This window comes from Talpa europaea (genome assembly GCF_964194135.1).
Source record: "Talpa europaea genome assembly, chromosome: 3".
Lineage (NCBI taxonomy): Eukaryota > Metazoa > Chordata > Mammalia > Eulipotyphla > Talpidae > Talpa > Talpa europaea.
In genome coordinates, this window is record NC_140069.1 from 685,640 (window position 1) to 700,771 (window position 15,132).

Genomic DNA, 15,132 nt, shown 5'->3' on the forward strand with positions numbered 1-15,132 from the left:
CAGGTTCTCGGCTCAGGTGATGCCCACTGAGCCCGTGGCTGTGAGGCCCTCAGAGGGGCGCCGGGAGCTGCAGCCCAAGAAGGAGCCAGTGGGTCCAGGGGCAGTGGACCCCTTACCCAGAGCCCGCTCCCTCCAGGTGGGGGGACGCAGAGGCCCGTGAAGGTCCCGTGGAGGCCCAGGCCTGTGTGCAGCGGGTCCCCATCCTGCCAACCTGCTGGGTCCCCAGGCTGAAGGGGACCCCTCTTTGCTCCCCAGCCGCTGTGGGTGCTGTGCTGCGAGCTGCGGACGGAGGCTGAGGGTGGGCACAGCTCCCACCAGGCCCCCTGGAGAAAATTTAGCAGGGCCCTTGGGGGGGGAGCACTTTGGTAGGTGGGCCCCCCCAGGGGCAGGCTTTGGGGTGCTGCTGTCCAGGTGTTCAATTCAGGCAGCGGGTTGAGGCCACAGATTGGGGGTACCCCTGGAGATGCGCCTGGGGGCAGAGGCTGGGCTGGGACAGAAGGGGCCGTGGGGCCGGGCTTGGGCAGGCCTGGGCACACTTTTCTTTTAAAAACCTCCCAGGGCTGCGGTCATCACAGCGAGCTCCGGGCCTCCCTGGGGCGCAGGGGTTAAGTCTCGGCTCTGAGCTTGTCTCCAGCCCCTGCAGCAGGAGCTCCAGCCCCGCCAGGGACTGACCCAGAGGCCAGCAGACCCGCCTGCCTCCCCGCGGCTCCCTCAGCAGTGTCAGGGGATCCGCCTGTTCTGCTCCGGGCTCTGTCTCTGGGGCGTCCTCCACCCCTCCACCCCTGGCCTGCACCCCAGCTCTTGTGTGCTCGCATAAAGAAAAATAAATCTTTTTTAGGAACCCCACACCCCGCTTCACTGTGTCGTCGCAGAGTAAGGAAGCCCAGCCGGGGTGTCCCCCAGAGGCATCGCCAGGCGGAGGGAGGCGCAGGTTGGGGAGCTCGGGCGGTGGAGGCGCCGGGGCGGGGCGGGGCGGGGCGCGGGGGCGGGAACGGGCGGCGCGGAGCAGGGGCGGAGCGGCGCGCCAGGGCGGGAGTCCCCGCAGCTGCTGGCGGGGCGGGCGCGGGGCACGGGCCGCGCACCCCGCCCGCGGAGGGGCTGGAGGGGGAGCCCGCTGGAAGGAGGCGGGGCCGGGCCTGGAGGCCTGGCTGGGAAACGGCGGTGCGACGGGCGGGAGCCCGGTGTGGACAGGCCCCGGGGGTGGCGCTCGGCCCCCGTGGCACCCAGAGGAGGGCAGCGGGCACCCCGTGGGCGTCCCGTCCGCGGCGGGTGTGAGCACGACTCCTGCCGGCCGGGCGCGAGCCGGGGCTTGGGCGGGGGTGTCAGCCCTGAGGGCGCCCCCAGGGCCAGGAGGCGGGAGCTGGCTGGGCACCCACTCCGGTGCGCGGGCTCCGGGAAGGCCAGATTGGCGGGAGGCGCTGGCGGGGCTGAGGGCGGGCCCAGGCGCAGGCCCCAGCCCACCCCAGGCCTCCCCGCCCTTAGTGAAGATGGGGGCGCCGCTGGGCCCGGGAAACGAGCCCTGATTGCTGAGGCAGGGCACGCGGGGGACGGCCGAGGACGGGGCTGCGGGGCGCAGGGCAGGTGGGATTTCTGCTCGGCTCAGAAAATCCACTACGGAAAAGGCACCCGGCAGGGCGCCCTGGGGTGGCTCCGTCCCCACTGGAAGGGGCGTGGGGGTGGGGGCCAAAGCAGGGCCCAGCCCTCAGGAACCGGACCTGGGTGGGGAAGCACCACGGAGAGCCGCGGCAGGGGGCCACTGGCCAGCTCCCCACCGCCCGCCCCGCCCCAGCTGTCCCCCCCCTTCTCCCACCCGTGTGTCTCCCCGGTGCCCCGACACCTGTCACCTGCCCCTCGGCCGCCGCTGCAGGGGCCTTCGGCTCAAGCGTGCAGGGCGCATCTGAGGCCAGCCCGGCCAGACCCAAGAGCCGCTGGCCAGACCCCTGGCCTCCCCACACGTGGGGTCAGGGCCCTGCGGGTGCGGGTGCCCTCTGGCCATGGGGCAGCGCACCTGAGGAGCCTGGGGCCTCTCTGGCCCTTCAGCCCTTCCCAAGGGCTGCAGACAGGCGCCTGCCCCAGGGTCCCCGCCCGCCGCCCAGGGACTTCCGCCAGAGACGACCTGCTGCGGCGGGCTCGCCCCCCCGGCCCTCTGTGCCCTCTCCCTCCAGGCGTCCCCTGTCCCGGACTGCAGGGGCTTCTTTGGTCAGCCCGACACAGGCCTCTACGCTGCGGGAGGTGTCCCGCCCAGGCCGGGCGGCCGGCGCTGACCATGGCCCACAGGCTGATGCCGGCTCCCTGCCGCCTCCACGCTGGCCAGGGCCCTGAGCTGTGGTCGGGTGCCCCCGGGCCCCCATCTTCTCCTGCCCCTGCCCCTCCCGCTGCCCTGCGCTTGGCCTCCGCACAGGGGGGCTGCGGCGGCTCTGGGTGCCACAGCCAGGGGAGGTGCCGCTGCGGGCGTCCTGCCTCCTCCCGGGCCCACCCCCAGGCCCAAGGTCAACGATTCGAGCATCGACTGAGTCCGTCCAGCCAGGCTCTGGGGGAGGCCAGGGTGGACTCGGCTCGATAAGGTCCGTCTTGTGAGACAATAAATTACGCCCAGCCAGCGCCGTCAATAAATGAAGGGCTGATACAAACGTTGTCCGCCCCAAGCCCATCCTGGCGGGCGCGGGGGCCGCGGGAGGAGGCCCGAGCGCAGGTGGCGGCTCCCCTGGATGGGGTCGCGGCCCCTCTCGCGCCGTGGCTGGGCCGGGCCGGGGGCAGCCAGAGCCGGCGGGGAAAAGCCAGGAGGCGCAGCCTGCCCAGTTCCAGACCTTCACCGACAGTTTCAAAGCCAGAGGGTCCCCGCTTCATTTGGGGAACGTTGGTGCTAAAAATCCTCCGCGGCGGACGTGGCCCTGGCCCTGCAGTGCCCGGCCCGCCCGGCGCCCTCCCACGCAGCTCATGGGCCAGCGGAGGCCCCGCGCCAGCAGGGTGAGCCTCGGTCCCCAAGAGGCCGGGGTTGCCCAAGAGCCCCGCCCCAGAATCTGGGGGGGTGCGCGAGGCCCCTCCTGGCTGGAGCATGACTTCCTTTGCGCATGCTCCCCGAGCCCTCCGGGGACCCTTCCCAGGCCGACGCTCCCTTGGGGGACCCACGGCGGGGGTTGCTGGGACCCCAATCCAGGCCAATGTGGGGGGCTGCGGCCCCCAGGGTCTGGGATGGATGGGGACTTGGGGCCTCGCCCCGTCCCCCAGGCAGATGGGGAAGCAGCTGTGGCACCTAATGGGCCCGGTGACGCAGGAGGGCTGCGGGGGCTTCCGGTCAGCTCCTGCCCGGCGGGCCCAGGGGAGGGCAGTTCAGCGGCAGGAAGGGTCAGCCAGGCGGCCGGCGCCCACAGCGCCCTTCCTCGGTGGTTCCCGGGAGGGGGAGGCGAGGCGGGGAGCTGAGCTCTGAGGAGGCCGGGCCTGCCTCACAGGGGTGCTGAGCTCAGCGCTGCTGACCAGGGCTTCGGGGCCCATTAAAGCCCGCTGGCCGCCGCCGGCCACTGAGGACATCAGCTTCCCGCTGGGCTGTAGTTGCCGCTCCGCCTCCCCCGTCAGACGCTCCACTCTCAGGGTCTCCGTGGCTTGCCCTGCCCTCCCTGGGGGGGGCCCCACTGGACTGCCCCGCCTGGGCCCTGCGGGAGGATGGCCAAGTTCCGCGCCGGACGGTGGGGCCCGCTGCAGCAGTGCAGGGAGTTCAGGGCCCTGGATCGCCAGGAAAGGGTTCGGGCTGCGAGTGCACCTGCGGCTGCTCGTTGCCAGGACACGCTGGGACCCCCGCCCTGCGAACCACGGGGCCCGACAGCTGGGGGCCCTCCCAGCCGCCCTCCCGGCCGCCCTCTGCAGGGGGCTCTGTGGGACGGGAGGACGGAGGGGCAGGCGGCAGGCAGGGACTCTGCCCCCCCAGGGCAGGTCTTCCCCCACCCAGGCTCCCAAGGGGGGGCAGTGGGGACAGTGGCAGGGGGTCTGGGGAGGGGGCTCCTGGCTTAGCTGGCCAGCAGGGGCGTCAGCTCATTGGCGGGCCCCTTGCCACCCTGCCAGGGCACCGGGTCTTGCATATGGTGCCCCAGGCTGGAGCTGCGCCACCCCACGATGCTGGTCCTCACCTGACCCTACTGGGCTCGGGACGGGCCACGGCAGGAGCGAGTCTGTCTGTCCAGGCTGGCCACGAGTGGTCGCGCCTCCCTGCACGGACCCGTGGCCAGGGCGTTGGCAGCGTGGCTGGCCCCGGGGGCGGGGCGGGTCAGCCAGCACCTGTCCTGGCAGCTAGGGCTGGGCAGGCGGGTGGGCAGGCTGGCTCGGCAGGGCTGAGGGCTCAGGCAGGCTCAGGCTGTGCCGTCCACCTCAAGGGCCCGGCCTGGCAGGTGTGTGTGGGGGGCGGCACCAGGGGTCCCTGTCACTTCCAGGGGGCAGGCAGGCTGCTCCTGGTACTGACTTGAGCTCCCCCGGGGCAGAGGAGGCAGGACCAGGCTGTGGCCTCTGACCCCAGCAGGTGCCACCACCAGTTCCAAGGGGCCTGCTGACCAGAAAAGCCTGCTCCCTCCTGCACCGCCGGCCCGGAGCACCCCAGACCTCACCCGGACCCCCGCAAGCCGACCCCAAGAAGGCCTGAAAGGCACGTGAGATGCAGGCCTGGTGGGAGCAGGGGCCAGGGACGCTGGTGGCGTGGGCAGCAGGGAGGCCAGCTCAGAGGAGGGCGGGGAGTGGGGACAGGGGACAGGCGTGGCTGTGCTGGGGCCACCGCTGCCCGGGTGCCTGTCGGCAGCAAGGCCAGGCCGCCTTGGGGCGCCCCCTCGCTCCGCCGTCACCCCCCCCTCCCCCCCCCCCGTCTCTCGCCGGCACGTCTACCGGATGGATCGCCAGAGCAGGTCTGCAGAGTGGGGGCCGGAAGTCCCTGGAGCCAGGCAGCCAGGCCACCCCAAAACCGCAGACACGGCCTCCGCCCTGCCCCCGCCTGCACCGCTAATGAGCTGGGGTTTGACCTGCGAGAGCCCAGCCCGCGGCGCCCGCGCCTGTCTGGCGGCAGCAGGGCCGGGACGGCGGAGAGCAGGGGCCGCGCCCGCTCCAGCACGTCACACCCCTGGTCGCAGGCGGAGGACCCCAGGCGTGCTGTCCCGCCAGGGGCTCCCTCCCGCGGGGCTCCCTCAGGGGAGGGCCGGCTCCCCTCCCACCCGCGCTAGCGCCATGCCCGGGCCCCGGGGTGAGGGGGGGCTGGGCCGCCTGCTGAGCGGGGTCCTGGGGAGGGCGAGGCGGTGTTGGGGGCCCCTCCGCGGCGGGGCCCAGCGCCCCAGGTCAGGAGCCCGAGCGGCGGCCGCGAGCCCCACGGGTGCCGGCGGGCGGGCCGCGGTGTTGAGCGCCGCTGGCGGGTGGTGGAGCCGCCGCGCCCTGCAGGCTAATGGGTTTTTGAGGCCAGATTGATTTTTCATTAATTTGGTAAAAATCCTTTTCCTCTCCCCTATAATTCTGCCTTAAAACGCTCCCCCTGACAGCTCGATCGGTCACTCTGGCCTTCATGCACGTCCGGCGCGCCCGCGGGGGGCTGGGGCAGCGAGGGGCCCGCGCCCCCCGGGCGTCAGGGGAGACGCTGCGTTCGGCACGGGCCACCCTGCCGCCGGCCTCCCTGGGGTCCGCAGAGGACAGCCGGTGCCCGGGCAGGCGGGGGACACTGAGGCAGGCAGTGAGGTCCACCCCACAAGGGGGCGGCTAAGCCTCTCTCGGTCAGGCAGGGGCACCCCTGGGAGGGCTGACCCAATGGGACTCGCGGGGACCTGCCCTTGGGGCAACTCCAGGGTCTGCAGAGCAGCCCCCAGGCCCCAGCAGGGCCGGGCGTCCTTCTGGAGGGGATGGGCTCCCCCCGACTGCGGCCCCCAGGGGCCCTGAAGGTGGCTCCCGGCAGCTCCCGGAGCCCCCTGGTCCCGCACAGGGGCCAACCCTCAACCCCCTGCAGCCTGTGACTGCCCTTGGGCCGCGCGGCCACCCCCACCTGCTGGGCGGCCTCTCCTGGGGGCCACGGCCCCTCCCGCCACCTCCACTCCCCGCTGCCCAGCAGCCCCTCCGCCCGCCCGTGCTGGCTGGGGGCAGCCCTCCGGTCCCCCACTGCCCACTCTGCATGCCCCTGCCCTTGGTCTCGGAGCCCCGGAGGTGCCATTGGGCCTGGGGCAGCCCCTCCCCGGCCGGGCACCTCCCCTCACTTCCTGACCCGCGCAGGCTTGCTGAGCCCCCGGGGTGAAGGTCAGGCCCGCCCCGGGCCTCCGGGCATGCCGGGTGGACACACGGACGGGCTGCCCAAGAGGCGCGGCTGGTCCGGACGCTGCTCTGCGCAGGCTCCCAGCACCCCTGGGCCTGGTGGTCCCAGCCCCAGGGACGCCCCGTCCGGGACCCATCAGCCTCCGTCTCCCCCGAGCCTCCGGGCTGGAAGCCTCCACAGCAGCGCCCGGACCACACCCCCGCCCCTCCCCGGACCCAGCGGCTCCCAGGCCGCTGCATCATGCCGACCCCCACCCCACGGGGCACCGGCCCCAGCTGAGCGTGGGCACAGGGCTAGTGAGAGCGGAGGTGAGGTGCCCCCCCGGGAGGCCCTGAGGGCGTGTGGGGGGCCCTGCTAGGTGGGAGAAGCGGTTCTAAGCCCCTGGGAGGAGCCGGGTCCCCAGAGCCACGCCCGGAGAGCAGCCGCGGGGCGGGGGGGTGGGGGGCGCACCTCCCCAGGCAGGGCCTCAGCAAGACCCTCCGCTGAACCTGGGGGAAGGCCTGGGGTCTCCGTGGTGGCCCCCGAGATAAGTCCATCTGGGAACTGCCCTGGTTTGGAAAAAGGGTCTTTGCAGACCCTTAAATTACGGATCTCGGGTTGGAATCCGGATTCCCCGGCCTCCCCCGCGGCCCCTGCTGGATCTGCAGGCGGCAGCGGCCCACGGAGGCCCCGCCACAGCCGGGAGGGGAGCCCACCAGTCGGGCGGGCAGGACGGGCCTCTCGGGGGGCGCCCTCTACCCTGGCCTGGGAGCCCGGCCGCCTGGCGGGGACTGAGGACCGGCCCTGCTGCCCCGGCCTCCAGGGTCAGCGCTGCTGGGACAGCAGGGTGCCGCGCCCACGCCAGCCACCCCGGGCCTCGAAGGGGCAGGTCCGCGGCCAGTGGCGAGTCCCGGCTGCTCAGGGCAGGCACCCCCGGATCTTGAATGCCCGTCCTCCAGATTCTGAGGCCCGGCAGCCTGAACTCCGGTCTGCAGGCTCCGCTGCCGCCGCGGCCAGGCCCCGTCGGGCCCTCCCCTGTACCCCGCTGCTGCCAGCCCCTCTCCGATGGTGGGCCCGGCGCCCCTGCTGCCCAGGGCTGGGGTCCACGCGTGGGTGTTGGGTGGCTGTGGAGAACAGGGGAGACTCAGGCTGTCAGGAGGGGCCGGGTGGGGTGAGGGGGTGCGGGGAGGGAGCACGAGGAGAGCTGGGAGGCGGCAGGGGGCCTCACGGGCGCTGGGCTCCGTCAGCATCTGGCGCTGCTGGCCCAGGCGAAAGCGCCCCGCTCCCCGCGCGGTTTTGCTGGAGAAGCGGAAAGCCCCGCGCTGGCTGACCCCGGGCGGGCGCGCTGCCCCGGCCCCTCCTCGCCGCACGCTGGGCAGCCGCGGGTCCCCGCCCTCTGCGGACCAGGTTGTCGCCCGGCGGCCTGGAGATGCGGCCAGGCCCTCCGCTCGGGCAGCTGGTGTCGGCCCGCGCGCCCCCGCCCGCCCGCCCAGCCTCGCCGCGGGGCCCCCGGAGAGCCGGCCCTATCCGCGCCCCCGCGCTGCCCGCCGCACAGGGTTGGGGGGCTCTCCGCGGCGTCGCGGCCGGGGCGGGCCCGGGCACAGGGTCTGGACTGGCCGCTGCCACGTCGGCCTCCCGGGCGGCCGCGCCCAGGCCCTGGCTCTGCGCCTTCTCCCCGGCCGGAGAGGGGGCGCCCCGCGGACCCGCCCTGCCCCTGGGCCAGAGCCCAGCTCCATCTCTGGGGCGCCCCGACCCCACTGCGGCTGCCTGCTTTGATGCGCCCCGCGTGCCCGTGACCCCACTTCACAGGCCGTCGCGAGAACGCCGCTGTGGGGCTCCCGACCGGGCGTGGGGCGCGGGGCTTCCCGCGCGCGGGCGCCGGCAGTGGGGGGCTGGTGGGCGGGACAGACAGCGCCGGGGTTGCAGGGCCCTGGGGGCTGGGGCTGCAGCGGGAGGCGCCGTCTTTGGGGAGACGGCGCCTGTCCCCCCACGCACGGGCGCCGTGGCCCCCCACAGACGGCCCCTGTCGGCGGGCGAGCAGGTGCGGGCCCTTCTGATGCTCTTTTATTGACCAGGCTAGCGCGCGAGGTGGCCTTGGCGGGCTCTGCGGAGCGGCATCCTGGGAGCGGGGCGCCCACCTGGCCTCCCCGGCTCGGAGGCAGCGCTGGGGGGGGCGCCCACTTGGGGAAGGGTGCACTCTGCCCAAGGGGTCCCGCACCCCCTGCACCCCGACTCCAGGGCCCACCCGGAAAGCAGGAGGGAGGTGGCAGGAGGGGCGGGTCCCGCGGGCGGCTCTGCTGGGGGACCCCGCGGGCGGGGCGGGGCCGACGCCCCAGAGCGCGGGGGACTCGGCCCCACGGGGCCTTCCTGGCTCTCCCCGCCCGGCCCGCCCCGCCCGCGCCCGCCCGAGGACCCGCCCCGCAGCGCTCAGCGGCCGGCGGCTGCCCCCTGGCGGCCCCGGGCTGGGCTCGCGGCCGACCCCCCCTCCCCCCCCACGCTCCCCGCCCGGGCGCGCCCCCCGCTCCCCTCCGGGCACGCGGCAGCCACGGCGGAGTCGGGGCGCTCTCGCCCGGCCGGGCGGCGCCGAGGGGACTCCAGGGCGGGCGCGCCGGTGCCCCCACGCGGGCGTGTGGGGCGGGGAGGGGCCTGCGGGGGCAGCGCCGGTCCTGGGGCAGGGTGTGGACAGCAGGTGCATCTCGGGAGGGAGGGGGCGCCCCAGCTGAAGGGCCTCAGAGCCTGCTGCAGGGACCCGGGTCCCCAGCCCCTCCCCGCTAGGCTGACGCCCCGGGCGCTGCCCTCCCCAGGAGCTGCCCCTGCAGGGACCCGCCACCTGGTCTGGAGTCTCAGCCGTGTGTCGGGGGTGAGGGGGACCCCCGCGCGGCAGTGGCCCAGAGGCACCCCCACAGCCCTGGGAGGGCGGCAAGGCGGCCTGGGGTCCTGCGGGTCAGGCAGAGCACAGGGGCCCAATCCTAGCCTCCGGAGCACATGGGGCCCTGGTGTGGGGGGCCCCGGGGGAGCCCCCGCTCGGGCTGTGGGGCAGGGGACCCCTCTCCTGGCTCTTGCCCCTCCTGGCCTTGCGGCCCCAGCCGAGCTGGGGCCCAGTGGCGGGTTGTGCAGGTGTGGGCGGGGCCCAGGTGCACCCCTTCTGGCTCCTCAGGAGCCTCCCAAGGGCTGGCCAGCGGTCCCCCTGCAGCTGGACAGAGAGAGGGAGTGGTCAGTGCTGCTGGCCGGCCAGGGGGTAAGGAGAGGGGCGCTCTTGCCGGCTTGCTGCTGGCCACTCTGGCTGAGGGCTGCAACCTGGGCCAGGTGCCCACGTGGGCAGGGCTGCGGAGGATGGTGCGCAGGCGGCCTGTGGTCAGCTCAGCCGGGGCGGGACTCACCCTGCAGGGAGGCTCGGCGCTGGACAGCAGCGTGGCCACCTGCAGGCTCACGCCCTCGGCGCCCGCGGCCCTCAGCCGGGCCACCACCTCCGCGTGTCTCCACCACTTGCACGGCTGCCCATCCAGCGCCACGATGTAGTCTCCCCGCTGCAGGCCGGCCGCCTGCGGGCACACGGACAGGTCCTCCGGGGCACCCCACCCTGGCCACGGCCCCGCCCCCGCCACGCAGTGGCCCTGGCCCGCCAGGGGGCTTGCGTACCGCAGCCGGGCCTCCGGGGGCAACCGCCGCGATGAGCACCGGGGCGTCTCCCCGCAGGGTGAAGCCAAAGCCGTCCTCCCCTCGAGCCACGTGGACGGGCCCCACCAGCCGCCACCGGTTCTTGGCTGAGAACAGGGAGAGCGGCCCCTGGGAAGAGGCCAGAGGTCAGAGGCCTGGCTGGGCTGCAGCACTGGGAATAACACCCCCTCCCCCCCCCGTCAGGCCAGTCTGCGTCCCGGGACAGAAGCCATTGTGGGGTACACATGGGCTTGGTGGGAGGGGGGGCTCAGCTGAGCTGAGGGGGCAGCAGGCTGGGGGGAGGCTGGGGGGGGTCGCCCACCAGCCGGTGGAAGATGTCGGCCGCCTTTGCCTGGGAGAAGCTGGGGGTCCTGACCGCCGGCCTCTGGTGGGTCTTTGCTGAAAGCGAGAAGGTGACGGAGGGCAGGGCTGGGCCTGCTCTGCCCCCAGAGCCCCGAGGGGCGCAGTCCGCGGGAGGGGGGGCTTGGGGGGAGGGGAGTGCCTGGGTGGGGCGCGCCGCAGCTGCTCACGCTGGATGTCGGGGGCTTCGGGGGCCTCTGAGAAGTCGTCCTCGCGGTCCAACTCTGCGTGCTTGGTCAGTGCGCGCCGCAGCGCCTGGGCCAGCACGGCCTGCAGCGGGTCCACCCTGCGCAGGGCCCGGCCCGCGGCGTGCAGCCGACAGGCCTCCTCCTGGCCCAGGACGGCGCGCCGCAGGTGGGCCTTGCCTGCGGGGACGCGGCGTCACGCGGGCATCCTCGCGGCTCCCGCGCTGCCCGGCCCTGCTTGGGCCTCCCCGACCGGCCACGCACCCCCCGCCTCACCCAGCCTCCTGCGCTCCTCGGGCTCCTGCGGCAGCGTGGGGTGCGGGGCCGTGGACTGGCCGGGGGCCCCGAGGAAGACCTGCTGCAGCGGGAGCTCTGCCTCGGCCACTGCAGGGTCAGGGAGGGTGGCGAGAGGGCACTCGCCGGCGCCGTCACACAAGGCCAGGGCCGTGTGGTAGTGGGCCAGGGCGCGGAAGTACTCGGCCTTGACGAGCGCCAGGGCGGTCCAGGAGGGGGGCGCGTGGTCGCGCACGGGCCCCTGGGCCATGGTCTGGTGCACAAGGCCGTAGTCGGCCGCCACCTGCGGGCGCCGCGGGGAGGACGGTGGGCCTCGGGAGGGCTCCCCGGCAACTCCGCCTCTGCCCACCCCGGGGCGGCCTGTGCCCGCCCACAAGCAGCTCGGCCCTTCCTTGCCAAGGGTCCTGCCCGCCCCACAGGGACCCATGGGCGAAACAGCAAGGCTCCCATCCTCCCCAGGCGCGCCTCCCTGCCCCCTGCACCCCAGCCCCACGTGAGGGCCTTGCCCACCATGCGTGGCCAGCGGGTACATGTGGCCCCAGATGCTCTAAGGGCCTCTCCTAGGACAGGGGCGCTGCCCTCACCTGGGCGGCCTCCTGAGCCAGGCGCAGCTGGGCCGGGCCATCGTGGGGGTCCGCGGGGGCGGACAGCACCAGGCCCTCGAAGACGCACTCCTGGGCCTGGGCCAACATCAGCCGCTCCAGCAAGGCCAGCCAGGCGGGGCTCATGTCCGGGCTCGGCGCGTGGGAGAAGTTGTCCCTCAGGAGGCCGAAGGCTCCTGCCGGGAGGGCGCAGCGCATCACCGGGGCGGCTGCCTCCCCTCCCCCTCAGGCGGCACCCCTCCCCCAGAGGGCCCAGCACCCCGGGCATCCCGCCTGTCCCAGGGAAGGGGTCCCCAGGAGCAAGGCCCACGCAGCTGGTGCACCCTGCGCCGGGGCGGGGCCTGGGGCTCTGGGGCTCCGGAGCGGGGCTCAGGGCGGGCCCCACCTGCCGCCTGCTGGAAGGCCTCTGCGGCTCGGCGGGCGCCCGCGGGGCTGGAGCGGTCCTGGCGGGCGGCGATCTGGGTGTGCAGGGCGCCGATGTTGAAGAGCACGCTGCCCTTCTCGAAGGCCAGCGCCTGCTGCTGAGCCGGGAGCCCGGTGAGCGAGTCGTACCTGCGGGTGCAGCAGCTGGGCTGGGGCCGCCTCACCCCGGGGATGGCCCCGCCCGGGGGGCGGCCAGGGCGGCCCACGTACCAGTGGAAGCGCAGCCCGAGGCTCCTGCTGGGGGCGGCGAAGCGGGCGTCCAGGAAGCTCAGCTGGGTGTAGTAGGCGGAGAGCAGCCGCAGGCCCCCCTCGCTCCGGCTGGGGGTCCGCATGGCCTGCGGCGCAGGAGCTGCTGGGCCCCACTGGCCCGCCCACCCGCGGCCCTCCCACCCCCGGGAGCCCAGCGTGGGGCGGCCTCCCCTGGGCCGGGTGGGCCCCGCCCGCTGCCCCAGGAGGCTGAAGGGTGCAGGGAGGGACAGCCGGGGCCCTGGGGAGGGGGTGTGGGTGGCTGGCAGTCGGGGGAGCTGGGGTGGCCCATCTCCCGGGGGGGGAGGCAGGAGGGCCCACCTGCCGCAGCTCAGCCAGCTCCCTGATTTCTGCCTCGTAGGAGGCGCCATCTTCTCCGAAGTGCCCCGAGATCAGCTCCTGATGGGGGGCAGGTGCTGGCTTTCTCTGGTGTCTCCCCCAGAGGGGGTCTGAGGGGGAAGGCCCTGGCCCTGAGAAGGGCTGGGGGGCCCCACGCTGTCCCTGCTCCAGCCCCCTTGGCCCTTCGGCTGCTCACCAGGCCCTGCCAGGGCCCCCGCGCAGCCTCAGTGGGAGGCGGCGCCCCAGCCAGCAGGACCTGAGTGAGAGTCGAGGCTGTCACCGTCTCGGGGGCCCAGCAGGGCAGCCAGTGCTCACATCCATCCCGGGGCGCCTCTCCAAAGCCCACCCCCAGAATCCCCTTCAGCCAGGAGGGCCCCAGATCAGGCCCTTCCCTCCTCACAGCCTCAGTTTCCTCGTCTCTTCAACGAAATGGCCAAACTAGAGCTGCCAAGTGCCACCCCCCCCTTCGTGGCAGGACGCACCGAACACTCACTCTCAGGGGCGTGGACCAGTCCAGCTCCCTGGTCTCCTTCAGCCCCAGGGGGATCATGGGGACGGCGGCGCCTTCACTGGAACCAGAAGTGCCTGGTCAGGCTGCGTCCAGTGGCCCTGGGGTCCACCCGCCCAGGCCGGCCTCCTCTGCATGCCCAGGGCCGCAGGCCCGGCCTTCCTCACACACCCCTGGGGCGGGGGCCCGTCCTCGCGGCCCAGCTCTTCCAGCTCCTCCTTCAGCAGCTGCAGGCTGCAGTTGACGTAGCGCAGCTCCTGGGCCACCGTCTCCCTGACGCGGGCATTGCTGGTGGCTCTGGGGGGACCGGGCTGTGGTGAAGGCCACGGGCAGGGGGACGGAGGGCCTGGCTTCCCGCCACCCCAGCTGCCTGAGCTCTGGAGTCACTGGCCCAGGCCCTCAGAGCGCCTGAGCTGCAGGTGTCCTGGCGCCCTCGGCCACTGCCCTCCACAGCGACCAGATGGACGGGGGCCGCGCTCTGGCCTTTTGCATGCATTTGGGCCTGACGGAGGGGCCAGTGGGTCCCCAGGAAGGCCAGGGGGACTCTGTAGGCCCCGCGGAGCCCTGTCCTGGCGCACAGGCCTCACCAGGAGGGGCTGTGGAGGCGCGGGGTGGGGGTCTGTGCTCATGGCCAGGGTGCTGGGAACGCCCACCCCGCTGAGCTCAGCTGGGACGGCGCCTCCTGGGGAGGTTCTGCTGCTCATGCACCTGGCCCTGTCCACGCCCCCTGCCCACCTGTAGAGGTTCTCAGCACCCGCCCGGATACGCAGCTCCTTGTTGATCTGCTGGTGGATCTGGGCCCTGAGGCTCTGCACGGGACCCAGCGAAGGCGTCCGCGCCAGGAGGTCACAGCCCTGTGGGGATGGATGGGCCCTGTCTCGCCTGGTGCTCAGGGCAGAGCCCTGGGGCTGGGTGGCCATGGACCAAGGGGAGGGGTGGAGGCCGTGCAGGGAGCAGGGCGGGCCTGGTGACCGCTGGACCTGAGACCACACAGCAGGCGGTGGTGGGCAGGCGGCTGGGGACACTCAGGCCAAGAAGGAGGCGGCAGGTGTGGAGGTGAGACCCGAGAGAAGGCGGGCCAGTCCCGTGGGCCGGGATCTGCCCGGCCGGGAGGGGGTGACACCGGCAGCCAGCTCGCCCACCAGCACACCGCCTCCCTGCCCGGGGTGCCCAGCCCCTCCTCAGAGGTGCAGATTCTCTGACTGCTGGGTCACCCCAGAGAGATGCTGCCCCGTCCCAGGGGGAGTCCCCCAGGCCAAGGTCAAAAAGCTGGGCCACAGGCTCCTCACAGCTGCTGCCCACCTGCAAGGAAGGCCTCAGCGGGCAGGGCCAGCCTCCCCGCACCAGTGCATGGCAGTGCAGCTGCCAAGTCCCTGCAGCCACGTCCCCCGGCCTCCGCCTCCTCCCCTGGACAAGGGCCCCCCACACGGAAGCCTCTCCAGGGAGGGTGAGCAGCCGCCCTCCGAGGGAGTGGCCGGGGAGGGGCAGGGGCAAGAGTGGCTCTCTCACTCCCTGGACTGAGGGTCCCTGGGGATGTGGGTGCAAACCGTGCCAACTGCCTGCCAGCAAGCCCGGGACAGCCACAGCGGCGCCCCTCCACCCCAGGCATCGCTGCAGCAGTCGGGAGTCCTGGGTCAGGGACGCAGGACCCGGCGGAGCTCCAAAAAGGACAAGGCCCGCGGCGGGTCCTCCACCCCTGTCCCGGCCCCGGGCGCTGCAGCGCCAGCCGGGGGGAGCCCCCGCGCGCAGGGCGGTGCCCCAGGCAGGCTGCGCAGCCCCGAGAAAAGCGAGGGGGGAACCACAGGCGCCAGGAACACCCGAGCGCTGGGCCCGGGGCCGGGCCGTCGCGGACCGGCGGGGGAGGGCCGGGGGCGAAGCACTGGGCTCGACCTGCCCTTCCCTCGGCGGGGCGGCGCGAGCGGGGCTCCGCCCCCCCAGGGACCCCACAAACAAGAGGGGAGCCCGCGCGGGCGCCCCTGCTCCGCAGAGCCTCAGTCTCCGCAGCGGTGAGCCCGGCGGGCCCCTCGGCAGGCGACGGGGCAGCGAGCGGCCCGGGGTCCCGGCGCGCGCCGGCGCACCCCGGAGCGGCCGGGCAGGCGGCGGCAGGGGCGGGGGTCCGGGACCCCTCGGGGCTCCCCGCCCCGCCTGGAGGCCGCACCCACCTTGCCGTCGCCGCCGACCGCCCGCGGCGGCGCACCCTCCCGGCCGGCGGCCCGGCCGCCCTCCTCGGGGGTCATGGCCGCCCGCCGCTCGGGCGCGCAGCCGCCAGGGCGCGGG

At 74.3% G+C, this 15,132-nt stretch overlaps 1 protein-coding gene across 1 annotated transcript; it reads right to left on the minus strand.

Annotated features, from left to right (window-relative positions):
• Positions 1-3,330: 3,330 nt before the first annotated feature.
• Positions 3,331-13,775, minus strand: RHPN1 (rhophilin Rho GTPase binding protein 1; the record flags this gene model as incomplete). Its single annotated transcript, XM_084229664.1, has 16 exons — positions 3,331-3,867; positions 6,713-6,903; positions 7,173-7,365; positions 9,315-9,428; positions 9,622-9,783; positions 9,881-10,027; positions 10,221-10,297; positions 10,429-10,623; positions 10,720-11,020; positions 11,322-11,515; positions 11,725-11,891; positions 11,973-12,097; positions 12,330-12,407; positions 12,841-12,916; positions 13,027-13,152; positions 13,591-13,775. 16 exons carry the CDS (start codon positions 13,773-13,775, stop codon positions 3,331-3,333), a joined length of 2,868 nt encoding a protein of 955 aa, XP_084085790.1.
• Between the last annotated feature and the right edge of the window lie 1,357 nt (positions 13,776-15,132).